The following is a 19,317-nucleotide window of genomic DNA, read 5'->3' as shown; positions in this document are numbered from 1 at the left end:
AGTACCTGTCTCCTTAAACTGATTATGAGCAAATTAGTATTTATAGCGGAGACCTGAGGTCTTTGTGTTGTACAAATTGCCAACGGCCACTCAAGCTTTTCTACCCTATTCTAGTTCTTCTTCATTTCAGTTAGTCGCAGGGAGTTTGGGGGGACCACGTATGGTCACTGGTACCAACCCCTTCTGTTTTGAGCTCTGCTTGGGGATTATGGTATACAGCCAGGATCATTTCAGTGTGGTTCTGCTCTCCTGATCTTTAAAAGCTGGCGCAGAGAGGAGGTCAGCCTCATAAATTTTCTGCCTGTGCCATCGTCTTCTACATTCACAAATGATTATTTCAGGTCCAGGTTCTCAAATGATTTCGCTAGCAGAATAAGAGCCAAATCTTGAGTGTAACTGGGTAGCCACTGTTTTGTGGAGCAGATTGCTGTCAGGTCCATCGAGGTCATCAAACCCAGTCTCCCTGCAATCAAAGGAACATTGGTACTATCTGATTAGTCCACAGAGTCCAAATACTGCCACAGTCATAAAATATTACAGGCTTGTAACATAAAGGACTAAAAGCCATGCATTATAAGGTGCCAAGTCGGGAGAAAACCAACCCCAAAGCATGTGATATCAGAGGCATTGCCAATGCGTTCGATTCCTGCAATAGGAAGAAATTTGAACTGTGAAATTCTCGGGAGGTTGAACGTACCCCATGCTGCAGAGAAATACAAAACCCACTCCATGGTCCTTGCCAATCTGACCTCAAAACTGGTTATTGCTTAACTGACAAGCAAGATAAACCAGTCTAAAAATCTTTAAAAAAATTAATTCCCCAGGAAAAAATATCCCATTTATGGCTGTGGCCAATCTCCAATGTTTTACAGGATAGCAGGAAAAGTAGAGAAGCTTGGATATCATAAGTGAGAAACTTCTTAACTCCTAAAGGCAGCCTAGCGAGAGCTTGAAGACTGGGATTTATATTGTATAAAGAAGGCACAACAAACATGGCTCCATTTAAGCCTGTCCATGAAGCTTAGGAAAGGGAAGATCCCTCAGTGTTGGTGCTGGGACTCCAACCCTTTAAAGCGCTGGGGAGATGCTTCAGTGCTAATTGAAGGTATCCAAAGGGTACTTTCACTATCTCATGTGACTGAGCTTTAAATGAGAAGATGAAGTAGGTTTGGATAAATATTTATACTGTGCACTAGCATATGGTGTTGTTGAAGCAGATGCAATTCAGTCTTAGAATTCTTATCTTATACCAACATGTTACTGATTGTAGAAAAGCATAAATTACACGAGTTGCCATCTGTTTTCAATTACAGCATGAAAACACTGAGGCAGGTTGGTATTTTCCTTTAGCTGTGTTATCAGCTCGCTGCTGAATTTGATAATTACATTAGAGTGAATTCAGAATGAATGTATTTGGTAATGTGAACACTCAAAAAAAGTTGCTGACAAACTGCTTTCATAGCTTGTCCATAAATAGAGAAGCAGCAGAGCTAAATGCACATAGCTCTGTGTGCGGTGAATGCCACTACTGTGGGCTTGAATATGGATGTATATATAAGTTTCAAACATGTCTCTATAAGTGAGTGCCTCATTTTCTGATAGTATTTAATTATAAACTATAACATAAAGGTCCATTCTCCCTCATAGAAATGTAGAAGCTATATTCAAGCAGCTATAACTTTAGAGAAATCTAATTTTAAGAAATCAGAGTTGATATTTTACCATAAAATCAACCCTGGTTTTGCAAAACCAAAGAAAATTCAAACAAGTTGTCGCTTTGTCTTTCACTTTATGCAGCTGTAACCAGAACCTCAGATTTTATGTGCTGCTATCCGTCACAGAGATTGGAGGGAGTGAGCTAAGGAGGGTAGCCATTAGCCTTGAACATCTTGTAAGTCATGCTCAAGAAGAGCGGTTGTCACATTAGGACATGTTAACAGCTTAGTAGGAACATAATGGTCAACAGTGTGGATGCTATTTTTTTGTTTTCATTTGATCTTTAGTAGAAATCTTTCTAAAAGACTCTAAAGAAAAATTTAGTAAGGCAGCTGTGTTAGTAGCATGATGATTCAACAGAAGTTGGAAGAGATCAAATATTTGTGAATGTGAAAATACTCAACTCTGCCATTGACATGAAAAATGGATTAGTGGTTCATTGTCCTTGACAACTGTTTAACAGCGTGTATAGCAGTCACCGTACTTTCCCCATTGATGCATGAATCTGTGCCTGGGCGTTCCTACTCTGTGCCTGCCTCCTCTTTTTGGTCTGTGGTCATCATTTGCTCAAGGAATTTGCTGTAGAGGTGTGGTGATGCCTCTGTAACTGTCCCAAAGTTTCCATTTCCAGTGGGTGTGTTTAATTAACCTCAATGAGTAGTTCCCAAAATTTTTAGAGTGAGTCCTGTTACCACTTTTCAATAGGTTGGACTTACCCTAAAACCTTGATACTCTAACTGTTCTGCAATTATTGCCATCAAAATTACGGTAGTAACATAGTTCTATGAGCAATGGGCAGCAGGCTGCATTGCACCCATCTCCTCTTGTCTGAGAGTTTTGTAAATTCAGCCCTCTCACCAGCTAGGGGTTTCTCCTACTGAAGGAAAACATGATTTTGGGAGCTGCATTGTGTGTCACTGCCAGAACTTTGTCTGGTTGCCAAAAGGAGACAAGGTTTGGCAAATCTCTCCTTTGCTTTCATTACAGAATACTACTAGTGCAACAACAGAGTCCTTATGGCCTTGATCATCTTTTGCATTAGCACAGTGTCTCTAGGTTGATGGAAATCATGAAATGTTTTCTCAGCAGTCCCCCTTTCCCCTCGTCATTGGGAATCCCGGTGCAGCATTGGATGAGCTGTGAATCAGTCTCTCTTCCGCCCCTTTGCTGCACCAGCTACTCAGTCTGCTTTATTCCTCTGCTGTGGTGGAAGCCCTACCATTGTTGGACCTCTCTGAGTGACAGGAAACTGTCTTAGAGACACTGTACCGCTGGCCTGCTGGTGGAACCTGCCCCATGGTGGCCACTTGGAAGACACAATTTGGATTTGGATTCTCTTCTTTACCCTGTCACAAACCCTCTGAAACTCTATGTTGACCATTTTCCTACCAGAATACATAGATATTCTTGTAAAGTACTGTGGGATTAGATGGATGGAAAATGCCAACAAATCTGACATAATTAAATGTTTGATGACTAGATCCATTTTGGTACCAGTACAAATGAAAAAACCTCCAGGTTTGCTAAAGTTTCCTTGTCTCCTGGGGCTGTGGTTCACAGCGTATGGTCTCAGAGCAACACGTAGGTCCAAATTTACAGACTGGATCTACCAACTCCCGTGCAGCAATGTTACACCAGCACAGGCTCCACTGGGTTTCAAACTTCAGTTTGTACAACTGTCCTCTTCCTAAGCCATCCTTCTTCCCCTCCTGATCAGAAATTTGTGTTCGTATTAACTCCAAATACTTTCTTTGTGACATACCACCCTACCATCCCTGCCCAGGATGTAACTGTTCTAGGGCTAGAGACTTTCTATTTCCAATGCTACCATATTCCAGTCTCTGCTAATCTTTACCAAAATTCTCCTCCATTTTGCTCTGTTTTCCACTAATAAATCATTAGACTCTAAGTGTGACATTCCGGTTCTTTTAAAGCCATGATAAAGCTCCCGTCATCTTCAGACATGTCAGAATTTCATCCTACATTCCTACTTTTTTTGGTGGATCTCCATTTTTCTGCTTGTTTCCTTGGCTTGCCTTGCTTCTTTTCCCACAGAGTTGTTTAAGGATCAGTTTGTTTTGAAGGCATCTCTTCCAAGGCCCCAGTACTTCTGTTGAAGTTGTTTTGGATGGTTAAGTGAACTCCACCCTTGTGCAGATGTCTCCAAGTGCACAGTCACCACCGAGTAGATGAGGTGCGGGACTGCGCTTGCTTCAGTGGACTATGGGCTTCTGTTCTTCTGAGTCAGTGGGCATAAAATCACCTAAAAAAAATCAGCCAGCTTTATATTGGACTAGAGACTAGGTGCTTGCTGTGGTTATCAGGGACTGTTATATGATAAAGAAATCAAAGCTCTGTGTGTGAAAAGTCAGCCCCCTGAAGTATAGAAAATATGGGAAAGATCCCGTCCCATGCAGACGGGTAGCGCAGTGCTCAAACATCACTCCAGCAGGATGTAAACCGCAAACTACACACACAAAAGAAAACAGCGAAAAATTCTTTTTCTGATTTTCAGTCCTGGTTTTGAACAACAGGACCCAGTTAGTCACTATGGAGAAAGGAATTAAGGCAGTGGGAATTCCTATGTAAAATCTAAAAGGAGTTGGTTTAGCTTTTTGAGTATAAATTTCACCTTTAACAGTGAATTTCCTTTTTTTCTCCTAAACTTACAGGACACAGGTTTAGCAAGGTTTTACTTGCTTATCCCAGACCTGAATTTTGGCCTACAGAACAGTATTAGATTTCCAATAACTCTGTGTGATTTTTTCTAAAGACTCTTTTAACAGAGAGAGAGTTTTACTGGGCAATAAAATGACTTTTTTTTTCTTTACAACAACTGAAACCTTATGCAAATACAGAAAGTTTCATGATACCTCAGAGCTCTTTCTTCTGCATTTACAGCAGTGTAGTTGACATTAGAATTGAACTTGTTTGTAGGCTGGTCACCTAAAATGCTGTTGGGCAACAAGTGACCTACTGTACTTGTGTCTGTACATTGGCTCCTTCTCATCAATAGCAAATACAATTCAGAAAAAAATATTTGTCTGCAGGTTTGTAATTGGAGGTCAGTGTGGTTTTTGAGTTAAGTCACATTATTTTAATAAAAAGTAAGTTTAAAAATTCTTTTCGAGTAAGTGGTGTTTTACGGCAGGATAACCCAGATATCTGAACACCCTGCATTTATGAAAGTGCTTTCTTGATTGTTTCTGAATCTTACAGCTGTAGCCATTCAGAAAGAGAGAAAGCAGTCTTGGTTTCAGCTGCACTGTAAAACAGGACTGTGCTTGTGTTTTGATACAGCTTCCAAATTCCAGCGTGGTCTATAACCCATTGAACAGCGAGATTTAGTGCCAGCCAGAACAGCTGGGATCTTACCCTTGCTTGAGCTTTCTTAGGCTATTGCAGGTCACTCTTAGGTAGTCCAGGCTCTCAAAAGAGAGGACTGTCATCTGAAAAACTTATTCCACTGCTGGATTGCTGCAGAATGGCTGAAACCTTAAAAAAAATACCCTAGGTGTCTATAAAGAAGACATAAAATTAGAGGCCAGTACAGCAAAATGCTGGCATTTTGGACTGCTTTTGCTCTCAATTGAGGATGAAAAGCATTTTGTATTATTAGGTGTAGTTGCAATATCCATTTCACTTGAAGCCTTGAAGGGTTCCTCAGATGCTGCTGGGTTTACAGCATCGTGGCTACCGCAGCTCTCTGCCCAGAGCGCTTCGGGGATGCTGCTGCTCCCCGGCTGCCTACTTTGCAGACCCTTCCCCGCACTTCTCCGTGTCTTTTCTTGTTGGTGCTCAAGACACAAGCTGCCTTCCTTTCATGATATAAGCGAATGATTCGGGAAACATGTTGCATTAAAGCCAAGGCTCTGTTTAGCTAGTCAAACACATGGAAAAACAATTGCACTTCTGTCTGTGCAAACAGAGAGCAGCTGTTTGTCTCAAACGGCGCAGACCGTTCCTGCTCATTACAGTCTTGATACCGGAGGGTGCTGAGGGTGCCCTGCATAGATCTGACTGCCCTTGTAACTCCCTTGTTTGGGCTGGTTTAGGGACTATTTTTAACTAATATGGGCCCTAAACGAACTCCATTTAGTTAGTTTAGTCTAATTATATTTGACCTTGTAAGTAAACTGATATATGGTTTCTAAGTAAGTTCTTTATTCATTATGTGTGTTTTTCTTTAAGCAACTCTGGTTTAGGTATAGATATACCAGAAAAAAAAAAAGAACACAAAAAGGTCAAGCCAAGCATAAAAAGATATTTTTTCTAAGCTAAGACTCCATGTTCTGCTCCAACTGATGGAGTGTTTCACCCAGAGCCATTCACCTTTAGCCATTGGAGTTACTTAACATTTTCAGAGCTGTTCTGTGGTGGGTATCAAATTGCAGTATACAATAAAAATGCCTATAAAGTTAAGCATGCAGTCACTGGTTTGCTTTCCTGACGTGGCCCAGCCCAGCTCGGCTTTACCTGTGGGTGTTTCTCGCTGGGACTCAGATTAAGTCAATCATTTTACACACCAATTCCCAATTAGGGCCATGTCCTTACTGTTATTATCCTCCAGGTATCTATGGATAGCTTTAATTAACCTACATGAGTATTTCCCATTTGCTGTGTCGGAATTTGTCTGACCGCTCAGTCAATCCATTGGGGAAACTCTGCCACTGCAGAGTCAAGACTTGCGTGCAGACCAAAAGCCACCCACCCCAGAATACGAGTTGTTCTCATGGGTCGTCTTTTTTCCCCCTCTAATTTGTCCACTCTGTTTGTGGAGTTTCCACAGCAATGGTTTCAGTCTATTCCTGGTGAAAAAAAAAGACTGAAATTCCCATTGATGCCCATCAGCGGGGAGGGAGAGAGGGAGAGACTGTCTGAATCAATGATGCGGCCCTTTGAGAATCTATGACTTATTTTATATCAGGTGACTTATTATATTATGTTACAAAATATATATTATTTTATGAGATGTATTTGTTAATTTTTTAAGTTGTGTAGTTTTTATGTTGTTTAAGTTCTGATTTTTTTTTTCAGTTAGAGACTGATGAGTTTGGAATACTATAAAAAATTCAGCTCCTTTTTAAAAAAAAAAGTAGTATGTAATGAAGCCTTGCTCAGGCAAACCAACCATACCAGATCGCAGCCACAGATCAAGATGGAAAGCCAGAATTACATGCTTACATTTGTAATTCTTTAAATGGAGTTGGTTTTCTCTGCTATGCATTGTACCATGCTCTGCTGGTACCCAGTTTCTAGCCCACTGGTGGGACAGTGAGCCAGCTTAACACTGGTGTAAACATGGAACAAGAAATGCATCCCTCTGGAGGGAAAATCCTGTGTTTATGCAAGACCTGGATAGTTGCCTACTCCCACACCACCCACTCTACAGCCAATTACATATTTGCTAGAGATATTTACAGAGCTCAACACACAGCTGCAATTTATTCTGTTTCATCCAGTAACCTCAGTTATGTAGAAAAGGACATTGCATGATTTTTTAACCTTCCAGCAACATGCAGTAGGTTTTGAATTGTTAGGTTCCAACTTTGATTTACTAATCCTAGCAAGATTGCATGAATTGGGGAAAAAAAAAAACAAAACCAAAGAAGATATAGATAAAAATCTAACTGGAAATATAACTTTTAGGACCTCTGATTTTCATCTCTTTTCCTCATTCCAGCATGACAATGTAAAGCTTAGCAGAGTGGGAGCAAATACTTGTGTTTGCTTTTATTAAGAAGGTTAGTGCTGTGTCGTAGACTCTTCTGTGGCAGCGTGTTCAGCATCTCTGTGGCCTGGGCTCTTTGCTGAGCACGAGGATTCCTCTGCTTTATGGCTATGGGTTACCTATTAAAATAGAAGAGCCCCTGTATCAGCATAAATGCAGGTTGTGTGTGTAAGGGGGTAAAAGAAGAAGTTGATTCCTGCACCCTCTCTCCTCCGCCGTTGTTCTCCTGCCTCAGATTTCTCTGCGCTTGTTCCTTCTACCCTAACATCCACCTTGCCGTTGATTTCACTGGGACTTTAAGTTATCCGAAAACTTAAGCTTCAGTTTACCGATCTAAGCGTAAGCTGCTGCCAGAAAGGTTGATCCTATCTTCACCTCCTTTTCATCTCCCTCTTTCCCTTTGCCTCCAGCCAGATATGTATCTATCGCCTTCTTCCTCCAACCATGTCAGGCACATCAGGGAACTTATTTTGCCTGGAGACAAGTCCTTTCATTTATTTATTTTTGCTGGCACAAGATTAAAAGCGAGCAGTGCCTGGCTTTGGCGCATTGCTCCCCGGAGCCAGCAGAAGGGGACAGGGGCACCTCTTGGGAGTGCAGGCACCATGTCCTGCTACGAACCCTCCTCCCCTTTGGAAGAGGTTTGACAGCCGGATCCACAGAGTCCGTGGCAATTCAGGCTGAGGGTATCCCTTTCTGCCGACAGAAAGGGTTGTGGGGTCCCAGGTGAGGTTACTGCTCCAGCTCGTAATAAACAAACTCTTTTTTTCCACATTTCTTTTAAAAGTAAGATTAGTTCTTTTCACCCTAAGGAGAGGGAAACCTCATTCTCTGGTGTTGTCACTAAGGGTTCTGTGTACAAACCCGTGGTGTGGTGTGTGAGGCAGAAGGTGATGATGTGGTAATTAGCTCGGAAGATTTATTCAAGGGATTTAACAACCGGCAGGGCAAACCTGCGTGGTTACCCGCTTGTAAATAGCTCCTTTTTAAATGGTAACTGCAATAAGAAGTAGAAACGGTGTAATTTTTTGTTGTGACAAAATAACAGCCTTAGATGGGAGTAAGTGTTTACTTTCGCTCATTTCTCAACTCCTTCATATTTCATATTTAAATTAGATTTTAAAAACGACGCCTTGCTTTCCATCTGTTTGCTTGAGAGCGCAGCGGTGCTCGGGAGGCGGGAATGGGAGCAGCGGTTCCCAGCATCCCCAGAGGAGCAAGGGGAATGTGAGGGGGGGGAAATCCCATTGGAAGCATAACTCTTCCTTTAAAATGTTGGAAGCTTGGCTGTCCCCTTCCTCCTTGCTGAAGGCTGGAAAGCTGTGTTTCAGATGTTACATCCTTGTAGCACCTGAGCCTTCTCCAAATTTTGCTGAAATCTGTCAGCAAGACAAGAAAAGCCAAAGCAGATATCTCGCCTTTTTAAACAAGCGATTGTAAAGAATATCTTCTCTTTTTTTGCTTTGCTTTTTCCTTCTCAGTTTCAGCAGTTCAGTAACCTTCACAGGTGAGAGCTGTGGCCATACCACAGGAATCAACCAGTAAGTTTTCTATCTTAGAACTGGCCCAGAGTTTTAAAAAGTATCTGTAAAGTGTGAAGAGCTTGATTTGTCGGGTATTCTGCTTAAGATGTCTCCAGGTCACTGACAATTCAAAATGTTAATCCTTCAGCCCCAATTTGCATGGGGGCCTGTAAGGAAGGGTTCTTACTGACGGCATGGCCTGATATTTAATAGAAATCAGGATCTCGCAGGTCTGTCATGCAGATTACACGTAGAAAATAGATGGTGTTGCTAACCATACATGAAGAATCTGTCCTCTGGAAGATCACAGTGAGTTTCAGAATACCATAATGAAACAATTATAAGCTTGAGCTACTCAAACTGGCCGGCTGATCCTTGTCCCTGTAGGATTAGTAGGACATGAAAAAAGCATTTATTTATAATTATTGAGAAATGACAGAAATGTAAGCAGGCTGTTTCTGTAATGGATTTCATTTTAAATTTCTTTAGCAAGAAGAAAAGCAAAAACACTGACATTGGACTATTCTTTTTGAAATAGTTATATTGTCAATTCTGGCATCAATTTTATTCTGTAAAATTGTCAAAATACACTTTTCTTTAGACAGCTCTGAAAGAAGTTATACTTGGAAGCTTTTATTTTAGTTCTTAGGAAAATTTCTGAAGAACTTTCCAGGGTTGAAAATAACTCCTACATTTGCCTTAATTCATCATTCCTATTTGATGCTAATAAGATTTAAAAAAAAAAAGACCAAAAAGAAACCAATGCATTTTTCCTTGTATTTTGGGAATGGCTTGTCTTAAAGTAAAAATTATCTGTGTGACTTTGGCGTCACATCAGATGATAAGAAAAAATAATAGTCAAGGGAGCGTGTCCTAAACTCTCCGACAGCTATATGTAAATCAGTGTGCGTACAAATTACCACCAGAGCAAAGGGTTAAATCGAGTCTGTCTCATGGTGGACGACTGAGCCAGCCCTGACTCACACACAGCTTTCCCAACAACTGCATGTTTCTGTGCAATGTGCTAATAACTTTTGAAGTACCTTGGTTTCAAAGGGATCTGCTTTGCAGCAGGACGTGGTCCTGGTTTGAGCTGCCAGCTGCTAGAAATCTGTTTCAGATCTGCGCAGAGTCCAGGGTGAAATCCTGGCTGCTCCAGGGCGAAAGATTAGTAGAAGGCTGGCTTTCACTCTCTCTCCAGCATTTTTTCAGATTTTCCTTCATGCAGTTGCCACATGTACAGTAATATTCACACCTTCAATGGAAATGAATTGGTGGCAATGTTTTCAGCATCTCTTTACGCTGTTAACACCTGATGCCAGAGCAGCTATCAGTGTCAAACAGCCAGTGCAAACCTTGCCGTTTGGTGGCCTTGGTGCTGTTGGAGGAGAAAACTCAAGTGTGCTGGTGGAGACTTTGTGCTTTGCAGTCTTAGAACCTGAATGGTCCCATTACTGCCCAGATAATTGGGTAAAATATCAGTACTGCTGAAAAACAGTATTTTTGCCACTATCTTTAATGTGTCGTTGCATAATCTAGCTTTGTATTCAAGAATTTCAAGCCTATGTTGTATCTGGTAACATTGATTTCTTCGGTGCCTATTTGAACTGTATTTGTAATAGTGTTTACACTCTCTTTCTTAAAAGAAATTAGCAAAAAAAAAAAAGCAGAATGGATTCCGGACACTGATCCTGACACCGAAATGTAAATGATAAATCCATTGAGAATGAGAGCCTTAACCCACGGCCACTGCAATGGGCGCACACGTTCGCCGCTGTGGGGAAGGGCAGTCCCCCAGCCCCAGCCACGTTGCCTCCTCTATGCGGGCACAGGCATTTGTGTTCCTCTTCATCCCAAGCTTTTTCTAAAATTTATGTCAAATTAAAGTGACTCTGTAATCATGGTCTTATTCTACTGTTTTGAGATATAATATCTATTGACTCTGCGTAGCTGTTACTTGCTTTGCAACCCGTGATGAACGGTCGCTCTCACTGCATCTGTAAAATTAAATGCTTTTTTTAGGGCTGTCCCAAAGAACTTTGCAATTGTCACTTAAAGCAAATTCTGCGGTGGGAATTTCCAGCTCTTCATGATGTTTCACAGCACCTTTCTAAAAAGTGTGCCTGGAAAAAGAAAGGAAATTTTAAAGGATTTTTTTTATATATATATAAAATTTTAAAAAGTCTGGCAAGCAAGGCCTGGCTCCACGAGGACAGGTGACTAAAGCCTACGGTGCAAACAGCATCTGAATATCCGAGGGTCTAGGCTAGCTGCCTATCCTCAAATAATATTCCTGTAGCATTCATGAATATTAAGATCATCCTGAGGCAGAACGCTAAGTAAGAATTAGTGACAGGTATGCAATGTTTTTATTCAATAATTTGCTTTAAGGGAGTTGTGCAATTCCACGCCCATGCCTGCAGCCGGTCTCTGACATCCCTCGGGAGCATCCCGCAGTCGTTCTGACCGCAGCTCCTGATCAACGCTGGCTCAGCTGTCCAGCCCCAGTGCAGGCAGCTCCCTGCGAGGGAGCGGGGCTTTGGTTTGGCCGGCGGGCAATTCTCCTGGCAGGAAAATCAGGGAGTGTGGATGTACATCTCCAGGGCGGCTTGGCAAGACCAAGGAGGGGCCGGCAGCCAAAGCTTGCTGTGGAGGGAAGAGCAATAACTAGTGAGGGGGAGGAAGGGTTGTACAGCTCCAAGTACAGCACAGTCCTGATTTTGGCCATTAAACATTATGGTAACTAATTATAATTCCTCTTCTTGCCATCTTCAGTTTGATGATAAATGGCATGACAAATCTTCGCAAACTTCTTTAAGCGATAGGTTCCCAGATGCTTTCTGTTCAAATGTAAGTCCAAAGTTGAAGTTTTCCTTTTCCTGGGAACACCTGGATTTGGTTAAACCTTCTGTATGTGCCAGTGAAAACCTGCAGGAAGAGAGAGGTGCCTTGTCTGCTGTCCCTACTTCTGTGGGCTGCCGTATGCCAGGGTGGGAAATTGAAATACTTAACAATAAATGTTTATTACTGTAACATTCAAATGTTTAAATTTAATGAAGGGAGTCTTTTCACTTTGGTGTTCCTTTATTTAACTGTTATTGTTTCTGTGGTTTTTAGATCACCACATCCTGACCAACAAAATGGTCGGAATTTATTGTCATTTCTTGAAGTCTGAGGGATAAAAATGGATGCTTATCTCCTGTCAAGCTCCTTGGAGAGCTATGAGGAAATGAGCAATAAAAGGCTCTTTGAGGCTCTTATAGCTTTAGTTTATTATCTATTATAGTTACTGATGTGTGGAAACCAACAGAGAAATTTTACATGTTTATAGTTACAAAGCCCTTAACAGCTGTAGCTATGAGCTGAGCACTTACAGCTTTTTGAAATGTGTTTTTATAAATGTAACATTAAATCATCGCGGTTTTGTAAACCAGTCTCCTTAAGAAAATTCCTGAGATAATAATATGTGGGTCAGTATACTCAGTCAGGGCTGGTTTGTGGGTACTCGCTCGCTCTCGCTCATTTTGTAACTCCACCAAGAGAGCAGCGCACGATGTGGGCTTTTTTGGGGCAGGATTGATGACAGCCAAAATGCACGAAGCAGCGCTGCATTTCATTTCCCTTTGCTGGATGCAGCGCTGGATGGAAAACCGGGGTGGGGAGAAGACGACTGTGTGAGTCGAGGGCACTCAGCATACCGAAGGCTGTGCAAACCTCTCTGCCCTCGTCAGGACTGGAGGACACAGCAAATGGCTCCTCCTTTCTTTCTCCCTGAGGGAGCTGGATCTGGAATTTGCAGAGACTCAGCCCTTGGGAGCACTGGCCAAGTGATGGCCATGGAGAGAGCTTTCTGCCCCCAGGGTGACTGACTCTTTATTATCATCTCCTGTTCCTCACAGGTCTTTTCATGCAATTTTAGGACAGAAGTACTCTCTTCTGTGCCTTGTCCTCCTCTCTACATTTCTCTTCTCCTCTGGCTTGGGTGGACTTTTTGCATGTAATCCTACCCACTGGAGATGGTGAAACTAATAAGCCATTTGGATCCAGTGCAAAGGACGGCACGGAGAGGGCTGTTCTCAGCCCATACGCATTGCTGATTAATAATATTGCCAAGGGCGTACATTAAAACAAACACATTGAGAATGCAGACATGTCAACTCTTGTCTTTTGCGTAAGAAATTCACTCTTTGGTATCCAGATTGCTGTTCAGTACTGCGGTGCCTGTACCGTCCACATTTACACCATTGCAGCCCTGGTGCGAGTGGCTGGCCGGTCTGGAAAGTCTGTTCCTCTGCCAGGAACGGTCCCTGGAGGCCCCCAAATGCCCCTGACATGATCCGGCATGCAGATTTATCCATCACACGCTTGCATGCCTGTCCCTGGCCAAACACGAGTCCCATGCATTGGGATTTCAGTAACTCGAGAAGTCTGAGAATATGCAGCAGTAAAACAAGCGTCAGCCATTCAACTTCCAAAAATTGCATTAAGCCAGAAGAGACAATGTTATTTCTGCAGGTCTGTTTTAAATCAACCCAAATATTATTCTGGAGCCAGAGCTATAATTCAGTAAAACTTGATACAATCTTGGAAGGCCATAGAAAGCGTTAGGCAATACCGCTGGGAGTTGAGACCCCTATAGATACCGTAAAAGTCTGCATTTTAAACTAAATAGACATGCCTCTTAAATACTAATCGAGGCACACTGCAGAGGATGATGGGTTACCTTTTCAACCAAAATCCTTAAAATTCAGAAGGCTTTGTCTGTATGTAAAAGCTGAACCATTTTCCTAATGCTACTTCTGCTGAAATATAGCATATGAGTGTATAGGAAAGATACATCTGTATTGCCATGGAAGTTGACTAAGTGAATCATAGAATCATAGAATCATACAGGTTGGAAAAGACCTCTAAGATCATCGTGTCCAACCGTCAACCCAACACCACCATGCCCACTACACCATGTCCCTAAGGGCCTCATCTACACGTCTTTTAAATACCTCCAGGGATGGTGACTCCACCACTTCCCTGGGCAGCCTGTTCCAAGGCCTGACCACTCTTTCAGTAAAGAAATTTCTCCTAATGTTCAATCTAAACCTCCCTTGGTGCAACTTGAGGCCATTTCCTCTTGTCCTATCGCTAGTTACTTGGCAGAAGAGACCAACACCCACCTCGCTACAACCTCCTTTCAGGTAGTTGTAGAGCACGATGAGGTCTCCCCTCAGCCTCCTCTTCTCCAGGATAAACAACCCCAGTTCCCTCAGCCGCTCCTCATAAGACTTGTGCTCCAGGCCCTTCACCAGCTTCGTTGCCCTCCTCTGGACACGCTCCAGCACCTCCATGTCCTTCTTGTAGTGAGGGGCCCAAAACTGAACACAGGATTCGAGGTGCGGCCTCACCAGTGCTGAATACAGTGGTATTGCTGATTGCCATACCTTGATGATCGTTTAGGCTACCAGTAAGGCTGACTGCCAGGATCTTCAGCTCTGCAGAAGAGTTCTGAGTTTGAAGGGGTAAGGTGCAAGAGAGGGGTCTGCCCTCCCTTCAGGGGCTGCTGCCGCCGTGTTTCTGTGCAGAGGCTCTAAGGAGCAAAGACTAAAATCTTTGCTCAGTGGCATTTTTGATGAAATGTTACATTTTTGGATTGGCTTTGCTTCCTCTATAATTTTCCTTAAACGGAACATCGATAGCTACGTTCTGTACGTTTTGCACAAATATGAATTGAGTTTCACCACGTTTTACTTGAGAGGGAAGGTAGCTGATGCACAAAAGTTAAATGACTTGGCTTGCAAGAAAATCTGTTTCAGAGCTAGCAACGGAAGACAGCAGAGCTGTTTCCTACCTCTTCTGCGTACATTTCTGTGTTGTGTTTCTGCCTAAATAGGAAAGGTAAAAATATAAAATAAAGCATGAAAATTTCTAGTGGTACTCACTCAAGATCACTTATGAGTAAGGTAACCTTCTGGTGAATGTATTGTTTTCATTGAAACATCAGGATGATATTATTGTTGCTTTAGGCTCCATATTTTTATTATTAAAAACACAGATCTAGACACTATACATTTTTGGCCTTTTTACCAAATACTGTAATACTATGATTAGATACAGAAAAGGCTTAATGTTTTTGAGGAATCAGTATTGTTATCTTTCTTTTCCTCATCAGTTTTTTACAATGCTGATATGACTTTTTCTCTGATTAACTCTTTTAAGATATACAGTGGCATTGGTCAGAATATTTCCATCAAGACTTTTCGGACAGAAAACAGCCTCTGATGGTAGAAGACTTTCAATGTTTGAATTTGTTACGTCTTTTAAAAACAAAATATTAGCATATTTGAAATTAATTAATGAGCCGTACTTGCTGAAGAAAACCGAAAACTGTTCACATAAAAAAATAGAAAGAACTAAATCTGTGTAGGAATACCTCCTGAAAATGGCAGTGACATTTTAATCCATGCTAGTACTGACTTCATCTTCCATGATATTATTTCCTAGAATGTGGATCCTTTAGGTTCATGTTGTACCGGTGGAGGTTCTGGCACTGAATCTAGTGAAGTCATCATCCAGACCTTGCCCTGAGCCTGGAAACATGATGCATATTTTCACTGTGACTACCAAGAGCTGTCTAAAATGGGTTCTATGAAAGTGTTTAAGACAAACTAAGGATAACAGACTCTTTGCAATGGCCAGAGTTGTCTTGCCCCATATTATTTGCAAAGCACCATTGATATCAGAAAATATCATTGTTATAAGAAAAATGATCGATGTAGGACTTCAAAATTCCACAGATTTGAAAGTTGCAGTGATATTTCAAAAAATTTTACGGAAAATTAATTCTAAGAAAAGTGTTTTTCTTAAGAGTGCTGAATGAGATGGTATGAAGAGCTCTGGAGGTTTTGTATGCCCAGGAGTTGATAGTATGTCTGTGTAAATAACCTTACCAAAAGAAGTCTGATGCATAACTTCTGCTGCTTGCCTTTCTCCTCAGGTTTGCCAATTTGTCGTGTCTGTCAACGGCCTCAACGTTCTCCACGTGGATTACAGGACAGTGAGCAACCTCATCCTGACTGGCCCTCGAACGATTGTGATGGAAGTGATGGAAGAAATAGAGTCCTGAGAAGGAAAAAACCTCTTACTGAACATATTTGTGAGAGAAATAGCGATGACCATGGAGCGGCATGACACAAGGAGGCAGAACGTTGCTGTGTCTAAATAGATGATTTTGCTTTTAGGGGAGGGGGGCTCTCTTGCATTTAACAATGACAGCACTGGTGATTACGCTAAGAAATGAACAATAGATCCAGCATATTTTCACTAAGGACTTCTTTTTGCCCGACGGAGACAAGGTTAAGCCCTTTAGGTGTCTCTCCAGCCACATCTGCATTAGTCAGAATGGTTTCCCACCTAAGAGGCCATGCAGACTTCCTCACAGTCCACCACTGGATCAAAGCACTTCAGGAGATGAAAGAACAAAATACTGTGGGTCACATGTGGTTTGCATGACATATTTACGTTGGTAAACATCCTCCTGGTGTCCAGCTTTGTCCCAGGAGCATGTGCTGCTGCAGTCACTCTCTCCTTGGGCCGAGGGACAGCTGACTGAATGCTGGCTTGATTGCAATCAAACACAAAGGAACTGCAAATGCATGAAAAAAAGGTTCATTCTCTGTAGGGAATACTCTGGTATGAATGTTTGGGTTTGACCGAATACACAGATTATTCTAGAAAGAAAAATAGAAGATCATGCAAATGGAAAAGTGTGTAGTACTTTTGCAAAATCTGGCCTGTGAAAATTTGTTTAGATGCCTACGCACTGGTTTAGGTGCTCAAATGTAAGATCTTGATTTTTTTTCCCTTTTCTGTAAGGAAAGGTGTCTCAGTCTTGTCGTTTGTCACTTTGGAGAAATTTTGGACACCTTTATTCCTAGAAGAAGAAAATTTGGCAGGTTGAAGTGGGAAATTCACAGTGTTAGCATTAGCAATGATACATCCAGATGCTCCAGTAGAGAAAGTACACTTCAAATTGAAGCAATGTACTTGAATGTACATTAAGCTTGTTAGCACTTTCCAATCATCAAATGTTTTGCAAACTACAGACTTGCCACATGAGTTGCATTTGACACTATTACTAATAAAATATTGTCTTTAACTGACTCTCACTCTTTTTCAAACAGTAGGTTTTTTTCGTTGATGAATTCATGAAAGATCTTTTTTAAAAATGTATATACAAATGCCATATTCTGCTGAGTTAGGTGACTCCTCAGCTTGATGGCAATTGGACTGCATGGGTTTTCTTTGATCTGAATACATCTGAAAGATCTGAAGATCTTTGAACTGAATACATACATCCTTGTCCACAAGATTATAAATATATATTGCAGACTTTCTCTGCTGTCTAAATTTTACAATTGAAGCTTGACTTTCTATATGAGCATACCACAAATCCTTCAATTACGGGGTGGGGAAAGTATTTTTTCCTCAAATAATTTTGAAATATGTTTTATATTAAAAATTGTTCTCACTAAATATATTGCTCTTGCAGTATGTTTTTCACTGACTCAAACACTTTTACATCAGAGACCCAGCAAGTCTTCAAAATCACATATGCCTGCAGCTTTGTAGGTAGAAGTCCATGTGTTCTTTGTTTCTGATATAGGATATCCGTGGTTGATTTTTCACCATGAAAACTTCTCATATTCCACTAATATGCAGCAGTGCAGGGAGGTATAAAACCGCTAACTTGATTAACCAGGCACAAAAGCGTTTGGATCATTCTTCCAAAGTGTCATTTAGTATGACAGTTGTTTATCCCTATTTTGGTACACATATATAACCCATAGCAGATTAGAGTTCATCCAAAATAAATAGTTCAGCACATAATGTTATACGAGATTGTAACAACTGTGGATGATATCCACTAAGAACAGTTGGAAAAAATCCTGTTGTCCCAGAAATGTCAATATGCTACAGGTTTTTGATTTTGTGAATCCAGGAATGCTTCCCCAAATACTTCTGTTCTCCTTTTTTTTTTTTTGCCTGGGTTGTTTTGGTGGCTTGGTTGGTAGATACTTTGTACCGCTTTAAAATAGAAATTCTACATGTTAGGTGAGGCTAAATATTAAAATGCGAAGGATTTTCTTAGCAAAATGCTAATGATTCTCTCTAATGCCATTGTGGATTCTTCTGTCTTACATCTCTTGCCTTAGTTAATATTCTGCTACAAGTTCCCTGTAGCTTACAGATAATTAAGAAACTGGGTCAGAATTTAGCTTAATAATGCATTACAGAGTGCACTTTAGACTTGAGCAAAAAGAGTGGGGATGGGGGCAGGGAGAAATCTGTGCATATCATTATGTTACAGATTGGAGATGGCATTTTCATTTGCAAGATACATTACTCTCTATCACAACTTGAGCACCATTACTTGCCTGCTGTTTAATGGGGATTTCCATATTGTGTTCTCAACTTGATTGGCAATCCGGAATTTAATTAATTCTTTCCCTCTTCAATGTGACAAAGGTATTCAAATTATCTCTGCAGTGAAATTTTGGATTTTGGAAAAAAGGATGCGAAGTTAACAGTTAGACTATGGAATGTATCATTTCCAATTAAATTGCAGTTTGTCTGCACATAGGATACATATCCTCCGAGACATCCCATCGGAGTCAGTGTCAAACTCTCATGCACTTCAAAGGGCACAGAATGTTTAATGTAATAGAGCACCTTGCTTCCTGCAAAGTACCAGGGGAAATGTAAGATTTTCACAGAAGTGAGGCATTTCAAGAGATGCATGAATATCACAGGGTGGACTGAAGCAAGAAACCAGAAAGGAAAAAAACCCTGGCATCAGCAGTAATAACTTCATTAAAAAGGTAGGCATTTTTGTAAGACTTATGCTCTTACGTGATCGCATTTTTGGTTACTGTAGATCTTGTGAGATCCTCTAATAAATCTTTATGCCTTAATAACACAGATTAGTGCCACTCCTCTGCACATGTACATTTGCAAGTCATTTACAGAACATCTTCAAGCAATATAATAGTTAATTAAATTCAAGTAGCAGTTAAGCTAATTGGAGCATTAATTCAGTGCCATATTTCTCCTATTTTTCTTCTATTTCCTACAAGATACATAATTTTGATTACCTTTATCAAGATCAAATACCATGTGTATTGATCACATGGTATTGAACACAACTGGTTCCACAGCTAGTCCCATGGAAGGCATTTCACTCATGAAATAATGCAGTTATCCACTTCAAGTATATCAGAATTTGATTGTCTGCATTTTAGGTCTCCGTAGAAGCTGAAAATAAAATCGTCAGCATCGAAAAGACATAGTGGTGTCATA

At 41.1% G+C, this 19,317-nt stretch overlaps 1 protein-coding gene across 1 annotated transcript in view; it reads left to right on the top strand.

The window, feature by feature from the left end:
- Positions 1-17,493, top strand: part of DEPTOR (DEP domain containing MTOR interacting protein) — a 76,213-nt gene extending 58,720 nt beyond the window's left edge. The window contains exon 10 of the mRNA XM_075141231.1: positions 15,956-17,493. Coding sequence (XP_074997332.1) covers positions 15,956-16,084 — 129 coding nt within the window. The 3' untranslated portion in view covers positions 16,085-17,493. The remainder of the gene's footprint in view (positions 1-15,955) is intronic.
- Positions 17,494-19,317: the final 1,824 nt, after the last annotated feature.

The sequence above is a fragment of the Calonectris borealis genome, chromosome 2, assembly GCF_964195595.1.
Source record: "Calonectris borealis chromosome 2, bCalBor7.hap1.2, whole genome shotgun sequence".
NCBI lineage: Eukaryota > Metazoa > Chordata > Aves > Procellariiformes > Procellariidae > Calonectris > Calonectris borealis.
Note: the sequence above shows the minus strand (reverse complement) of the source record. Positions and strands in the feature narration are given on the sequence as shown.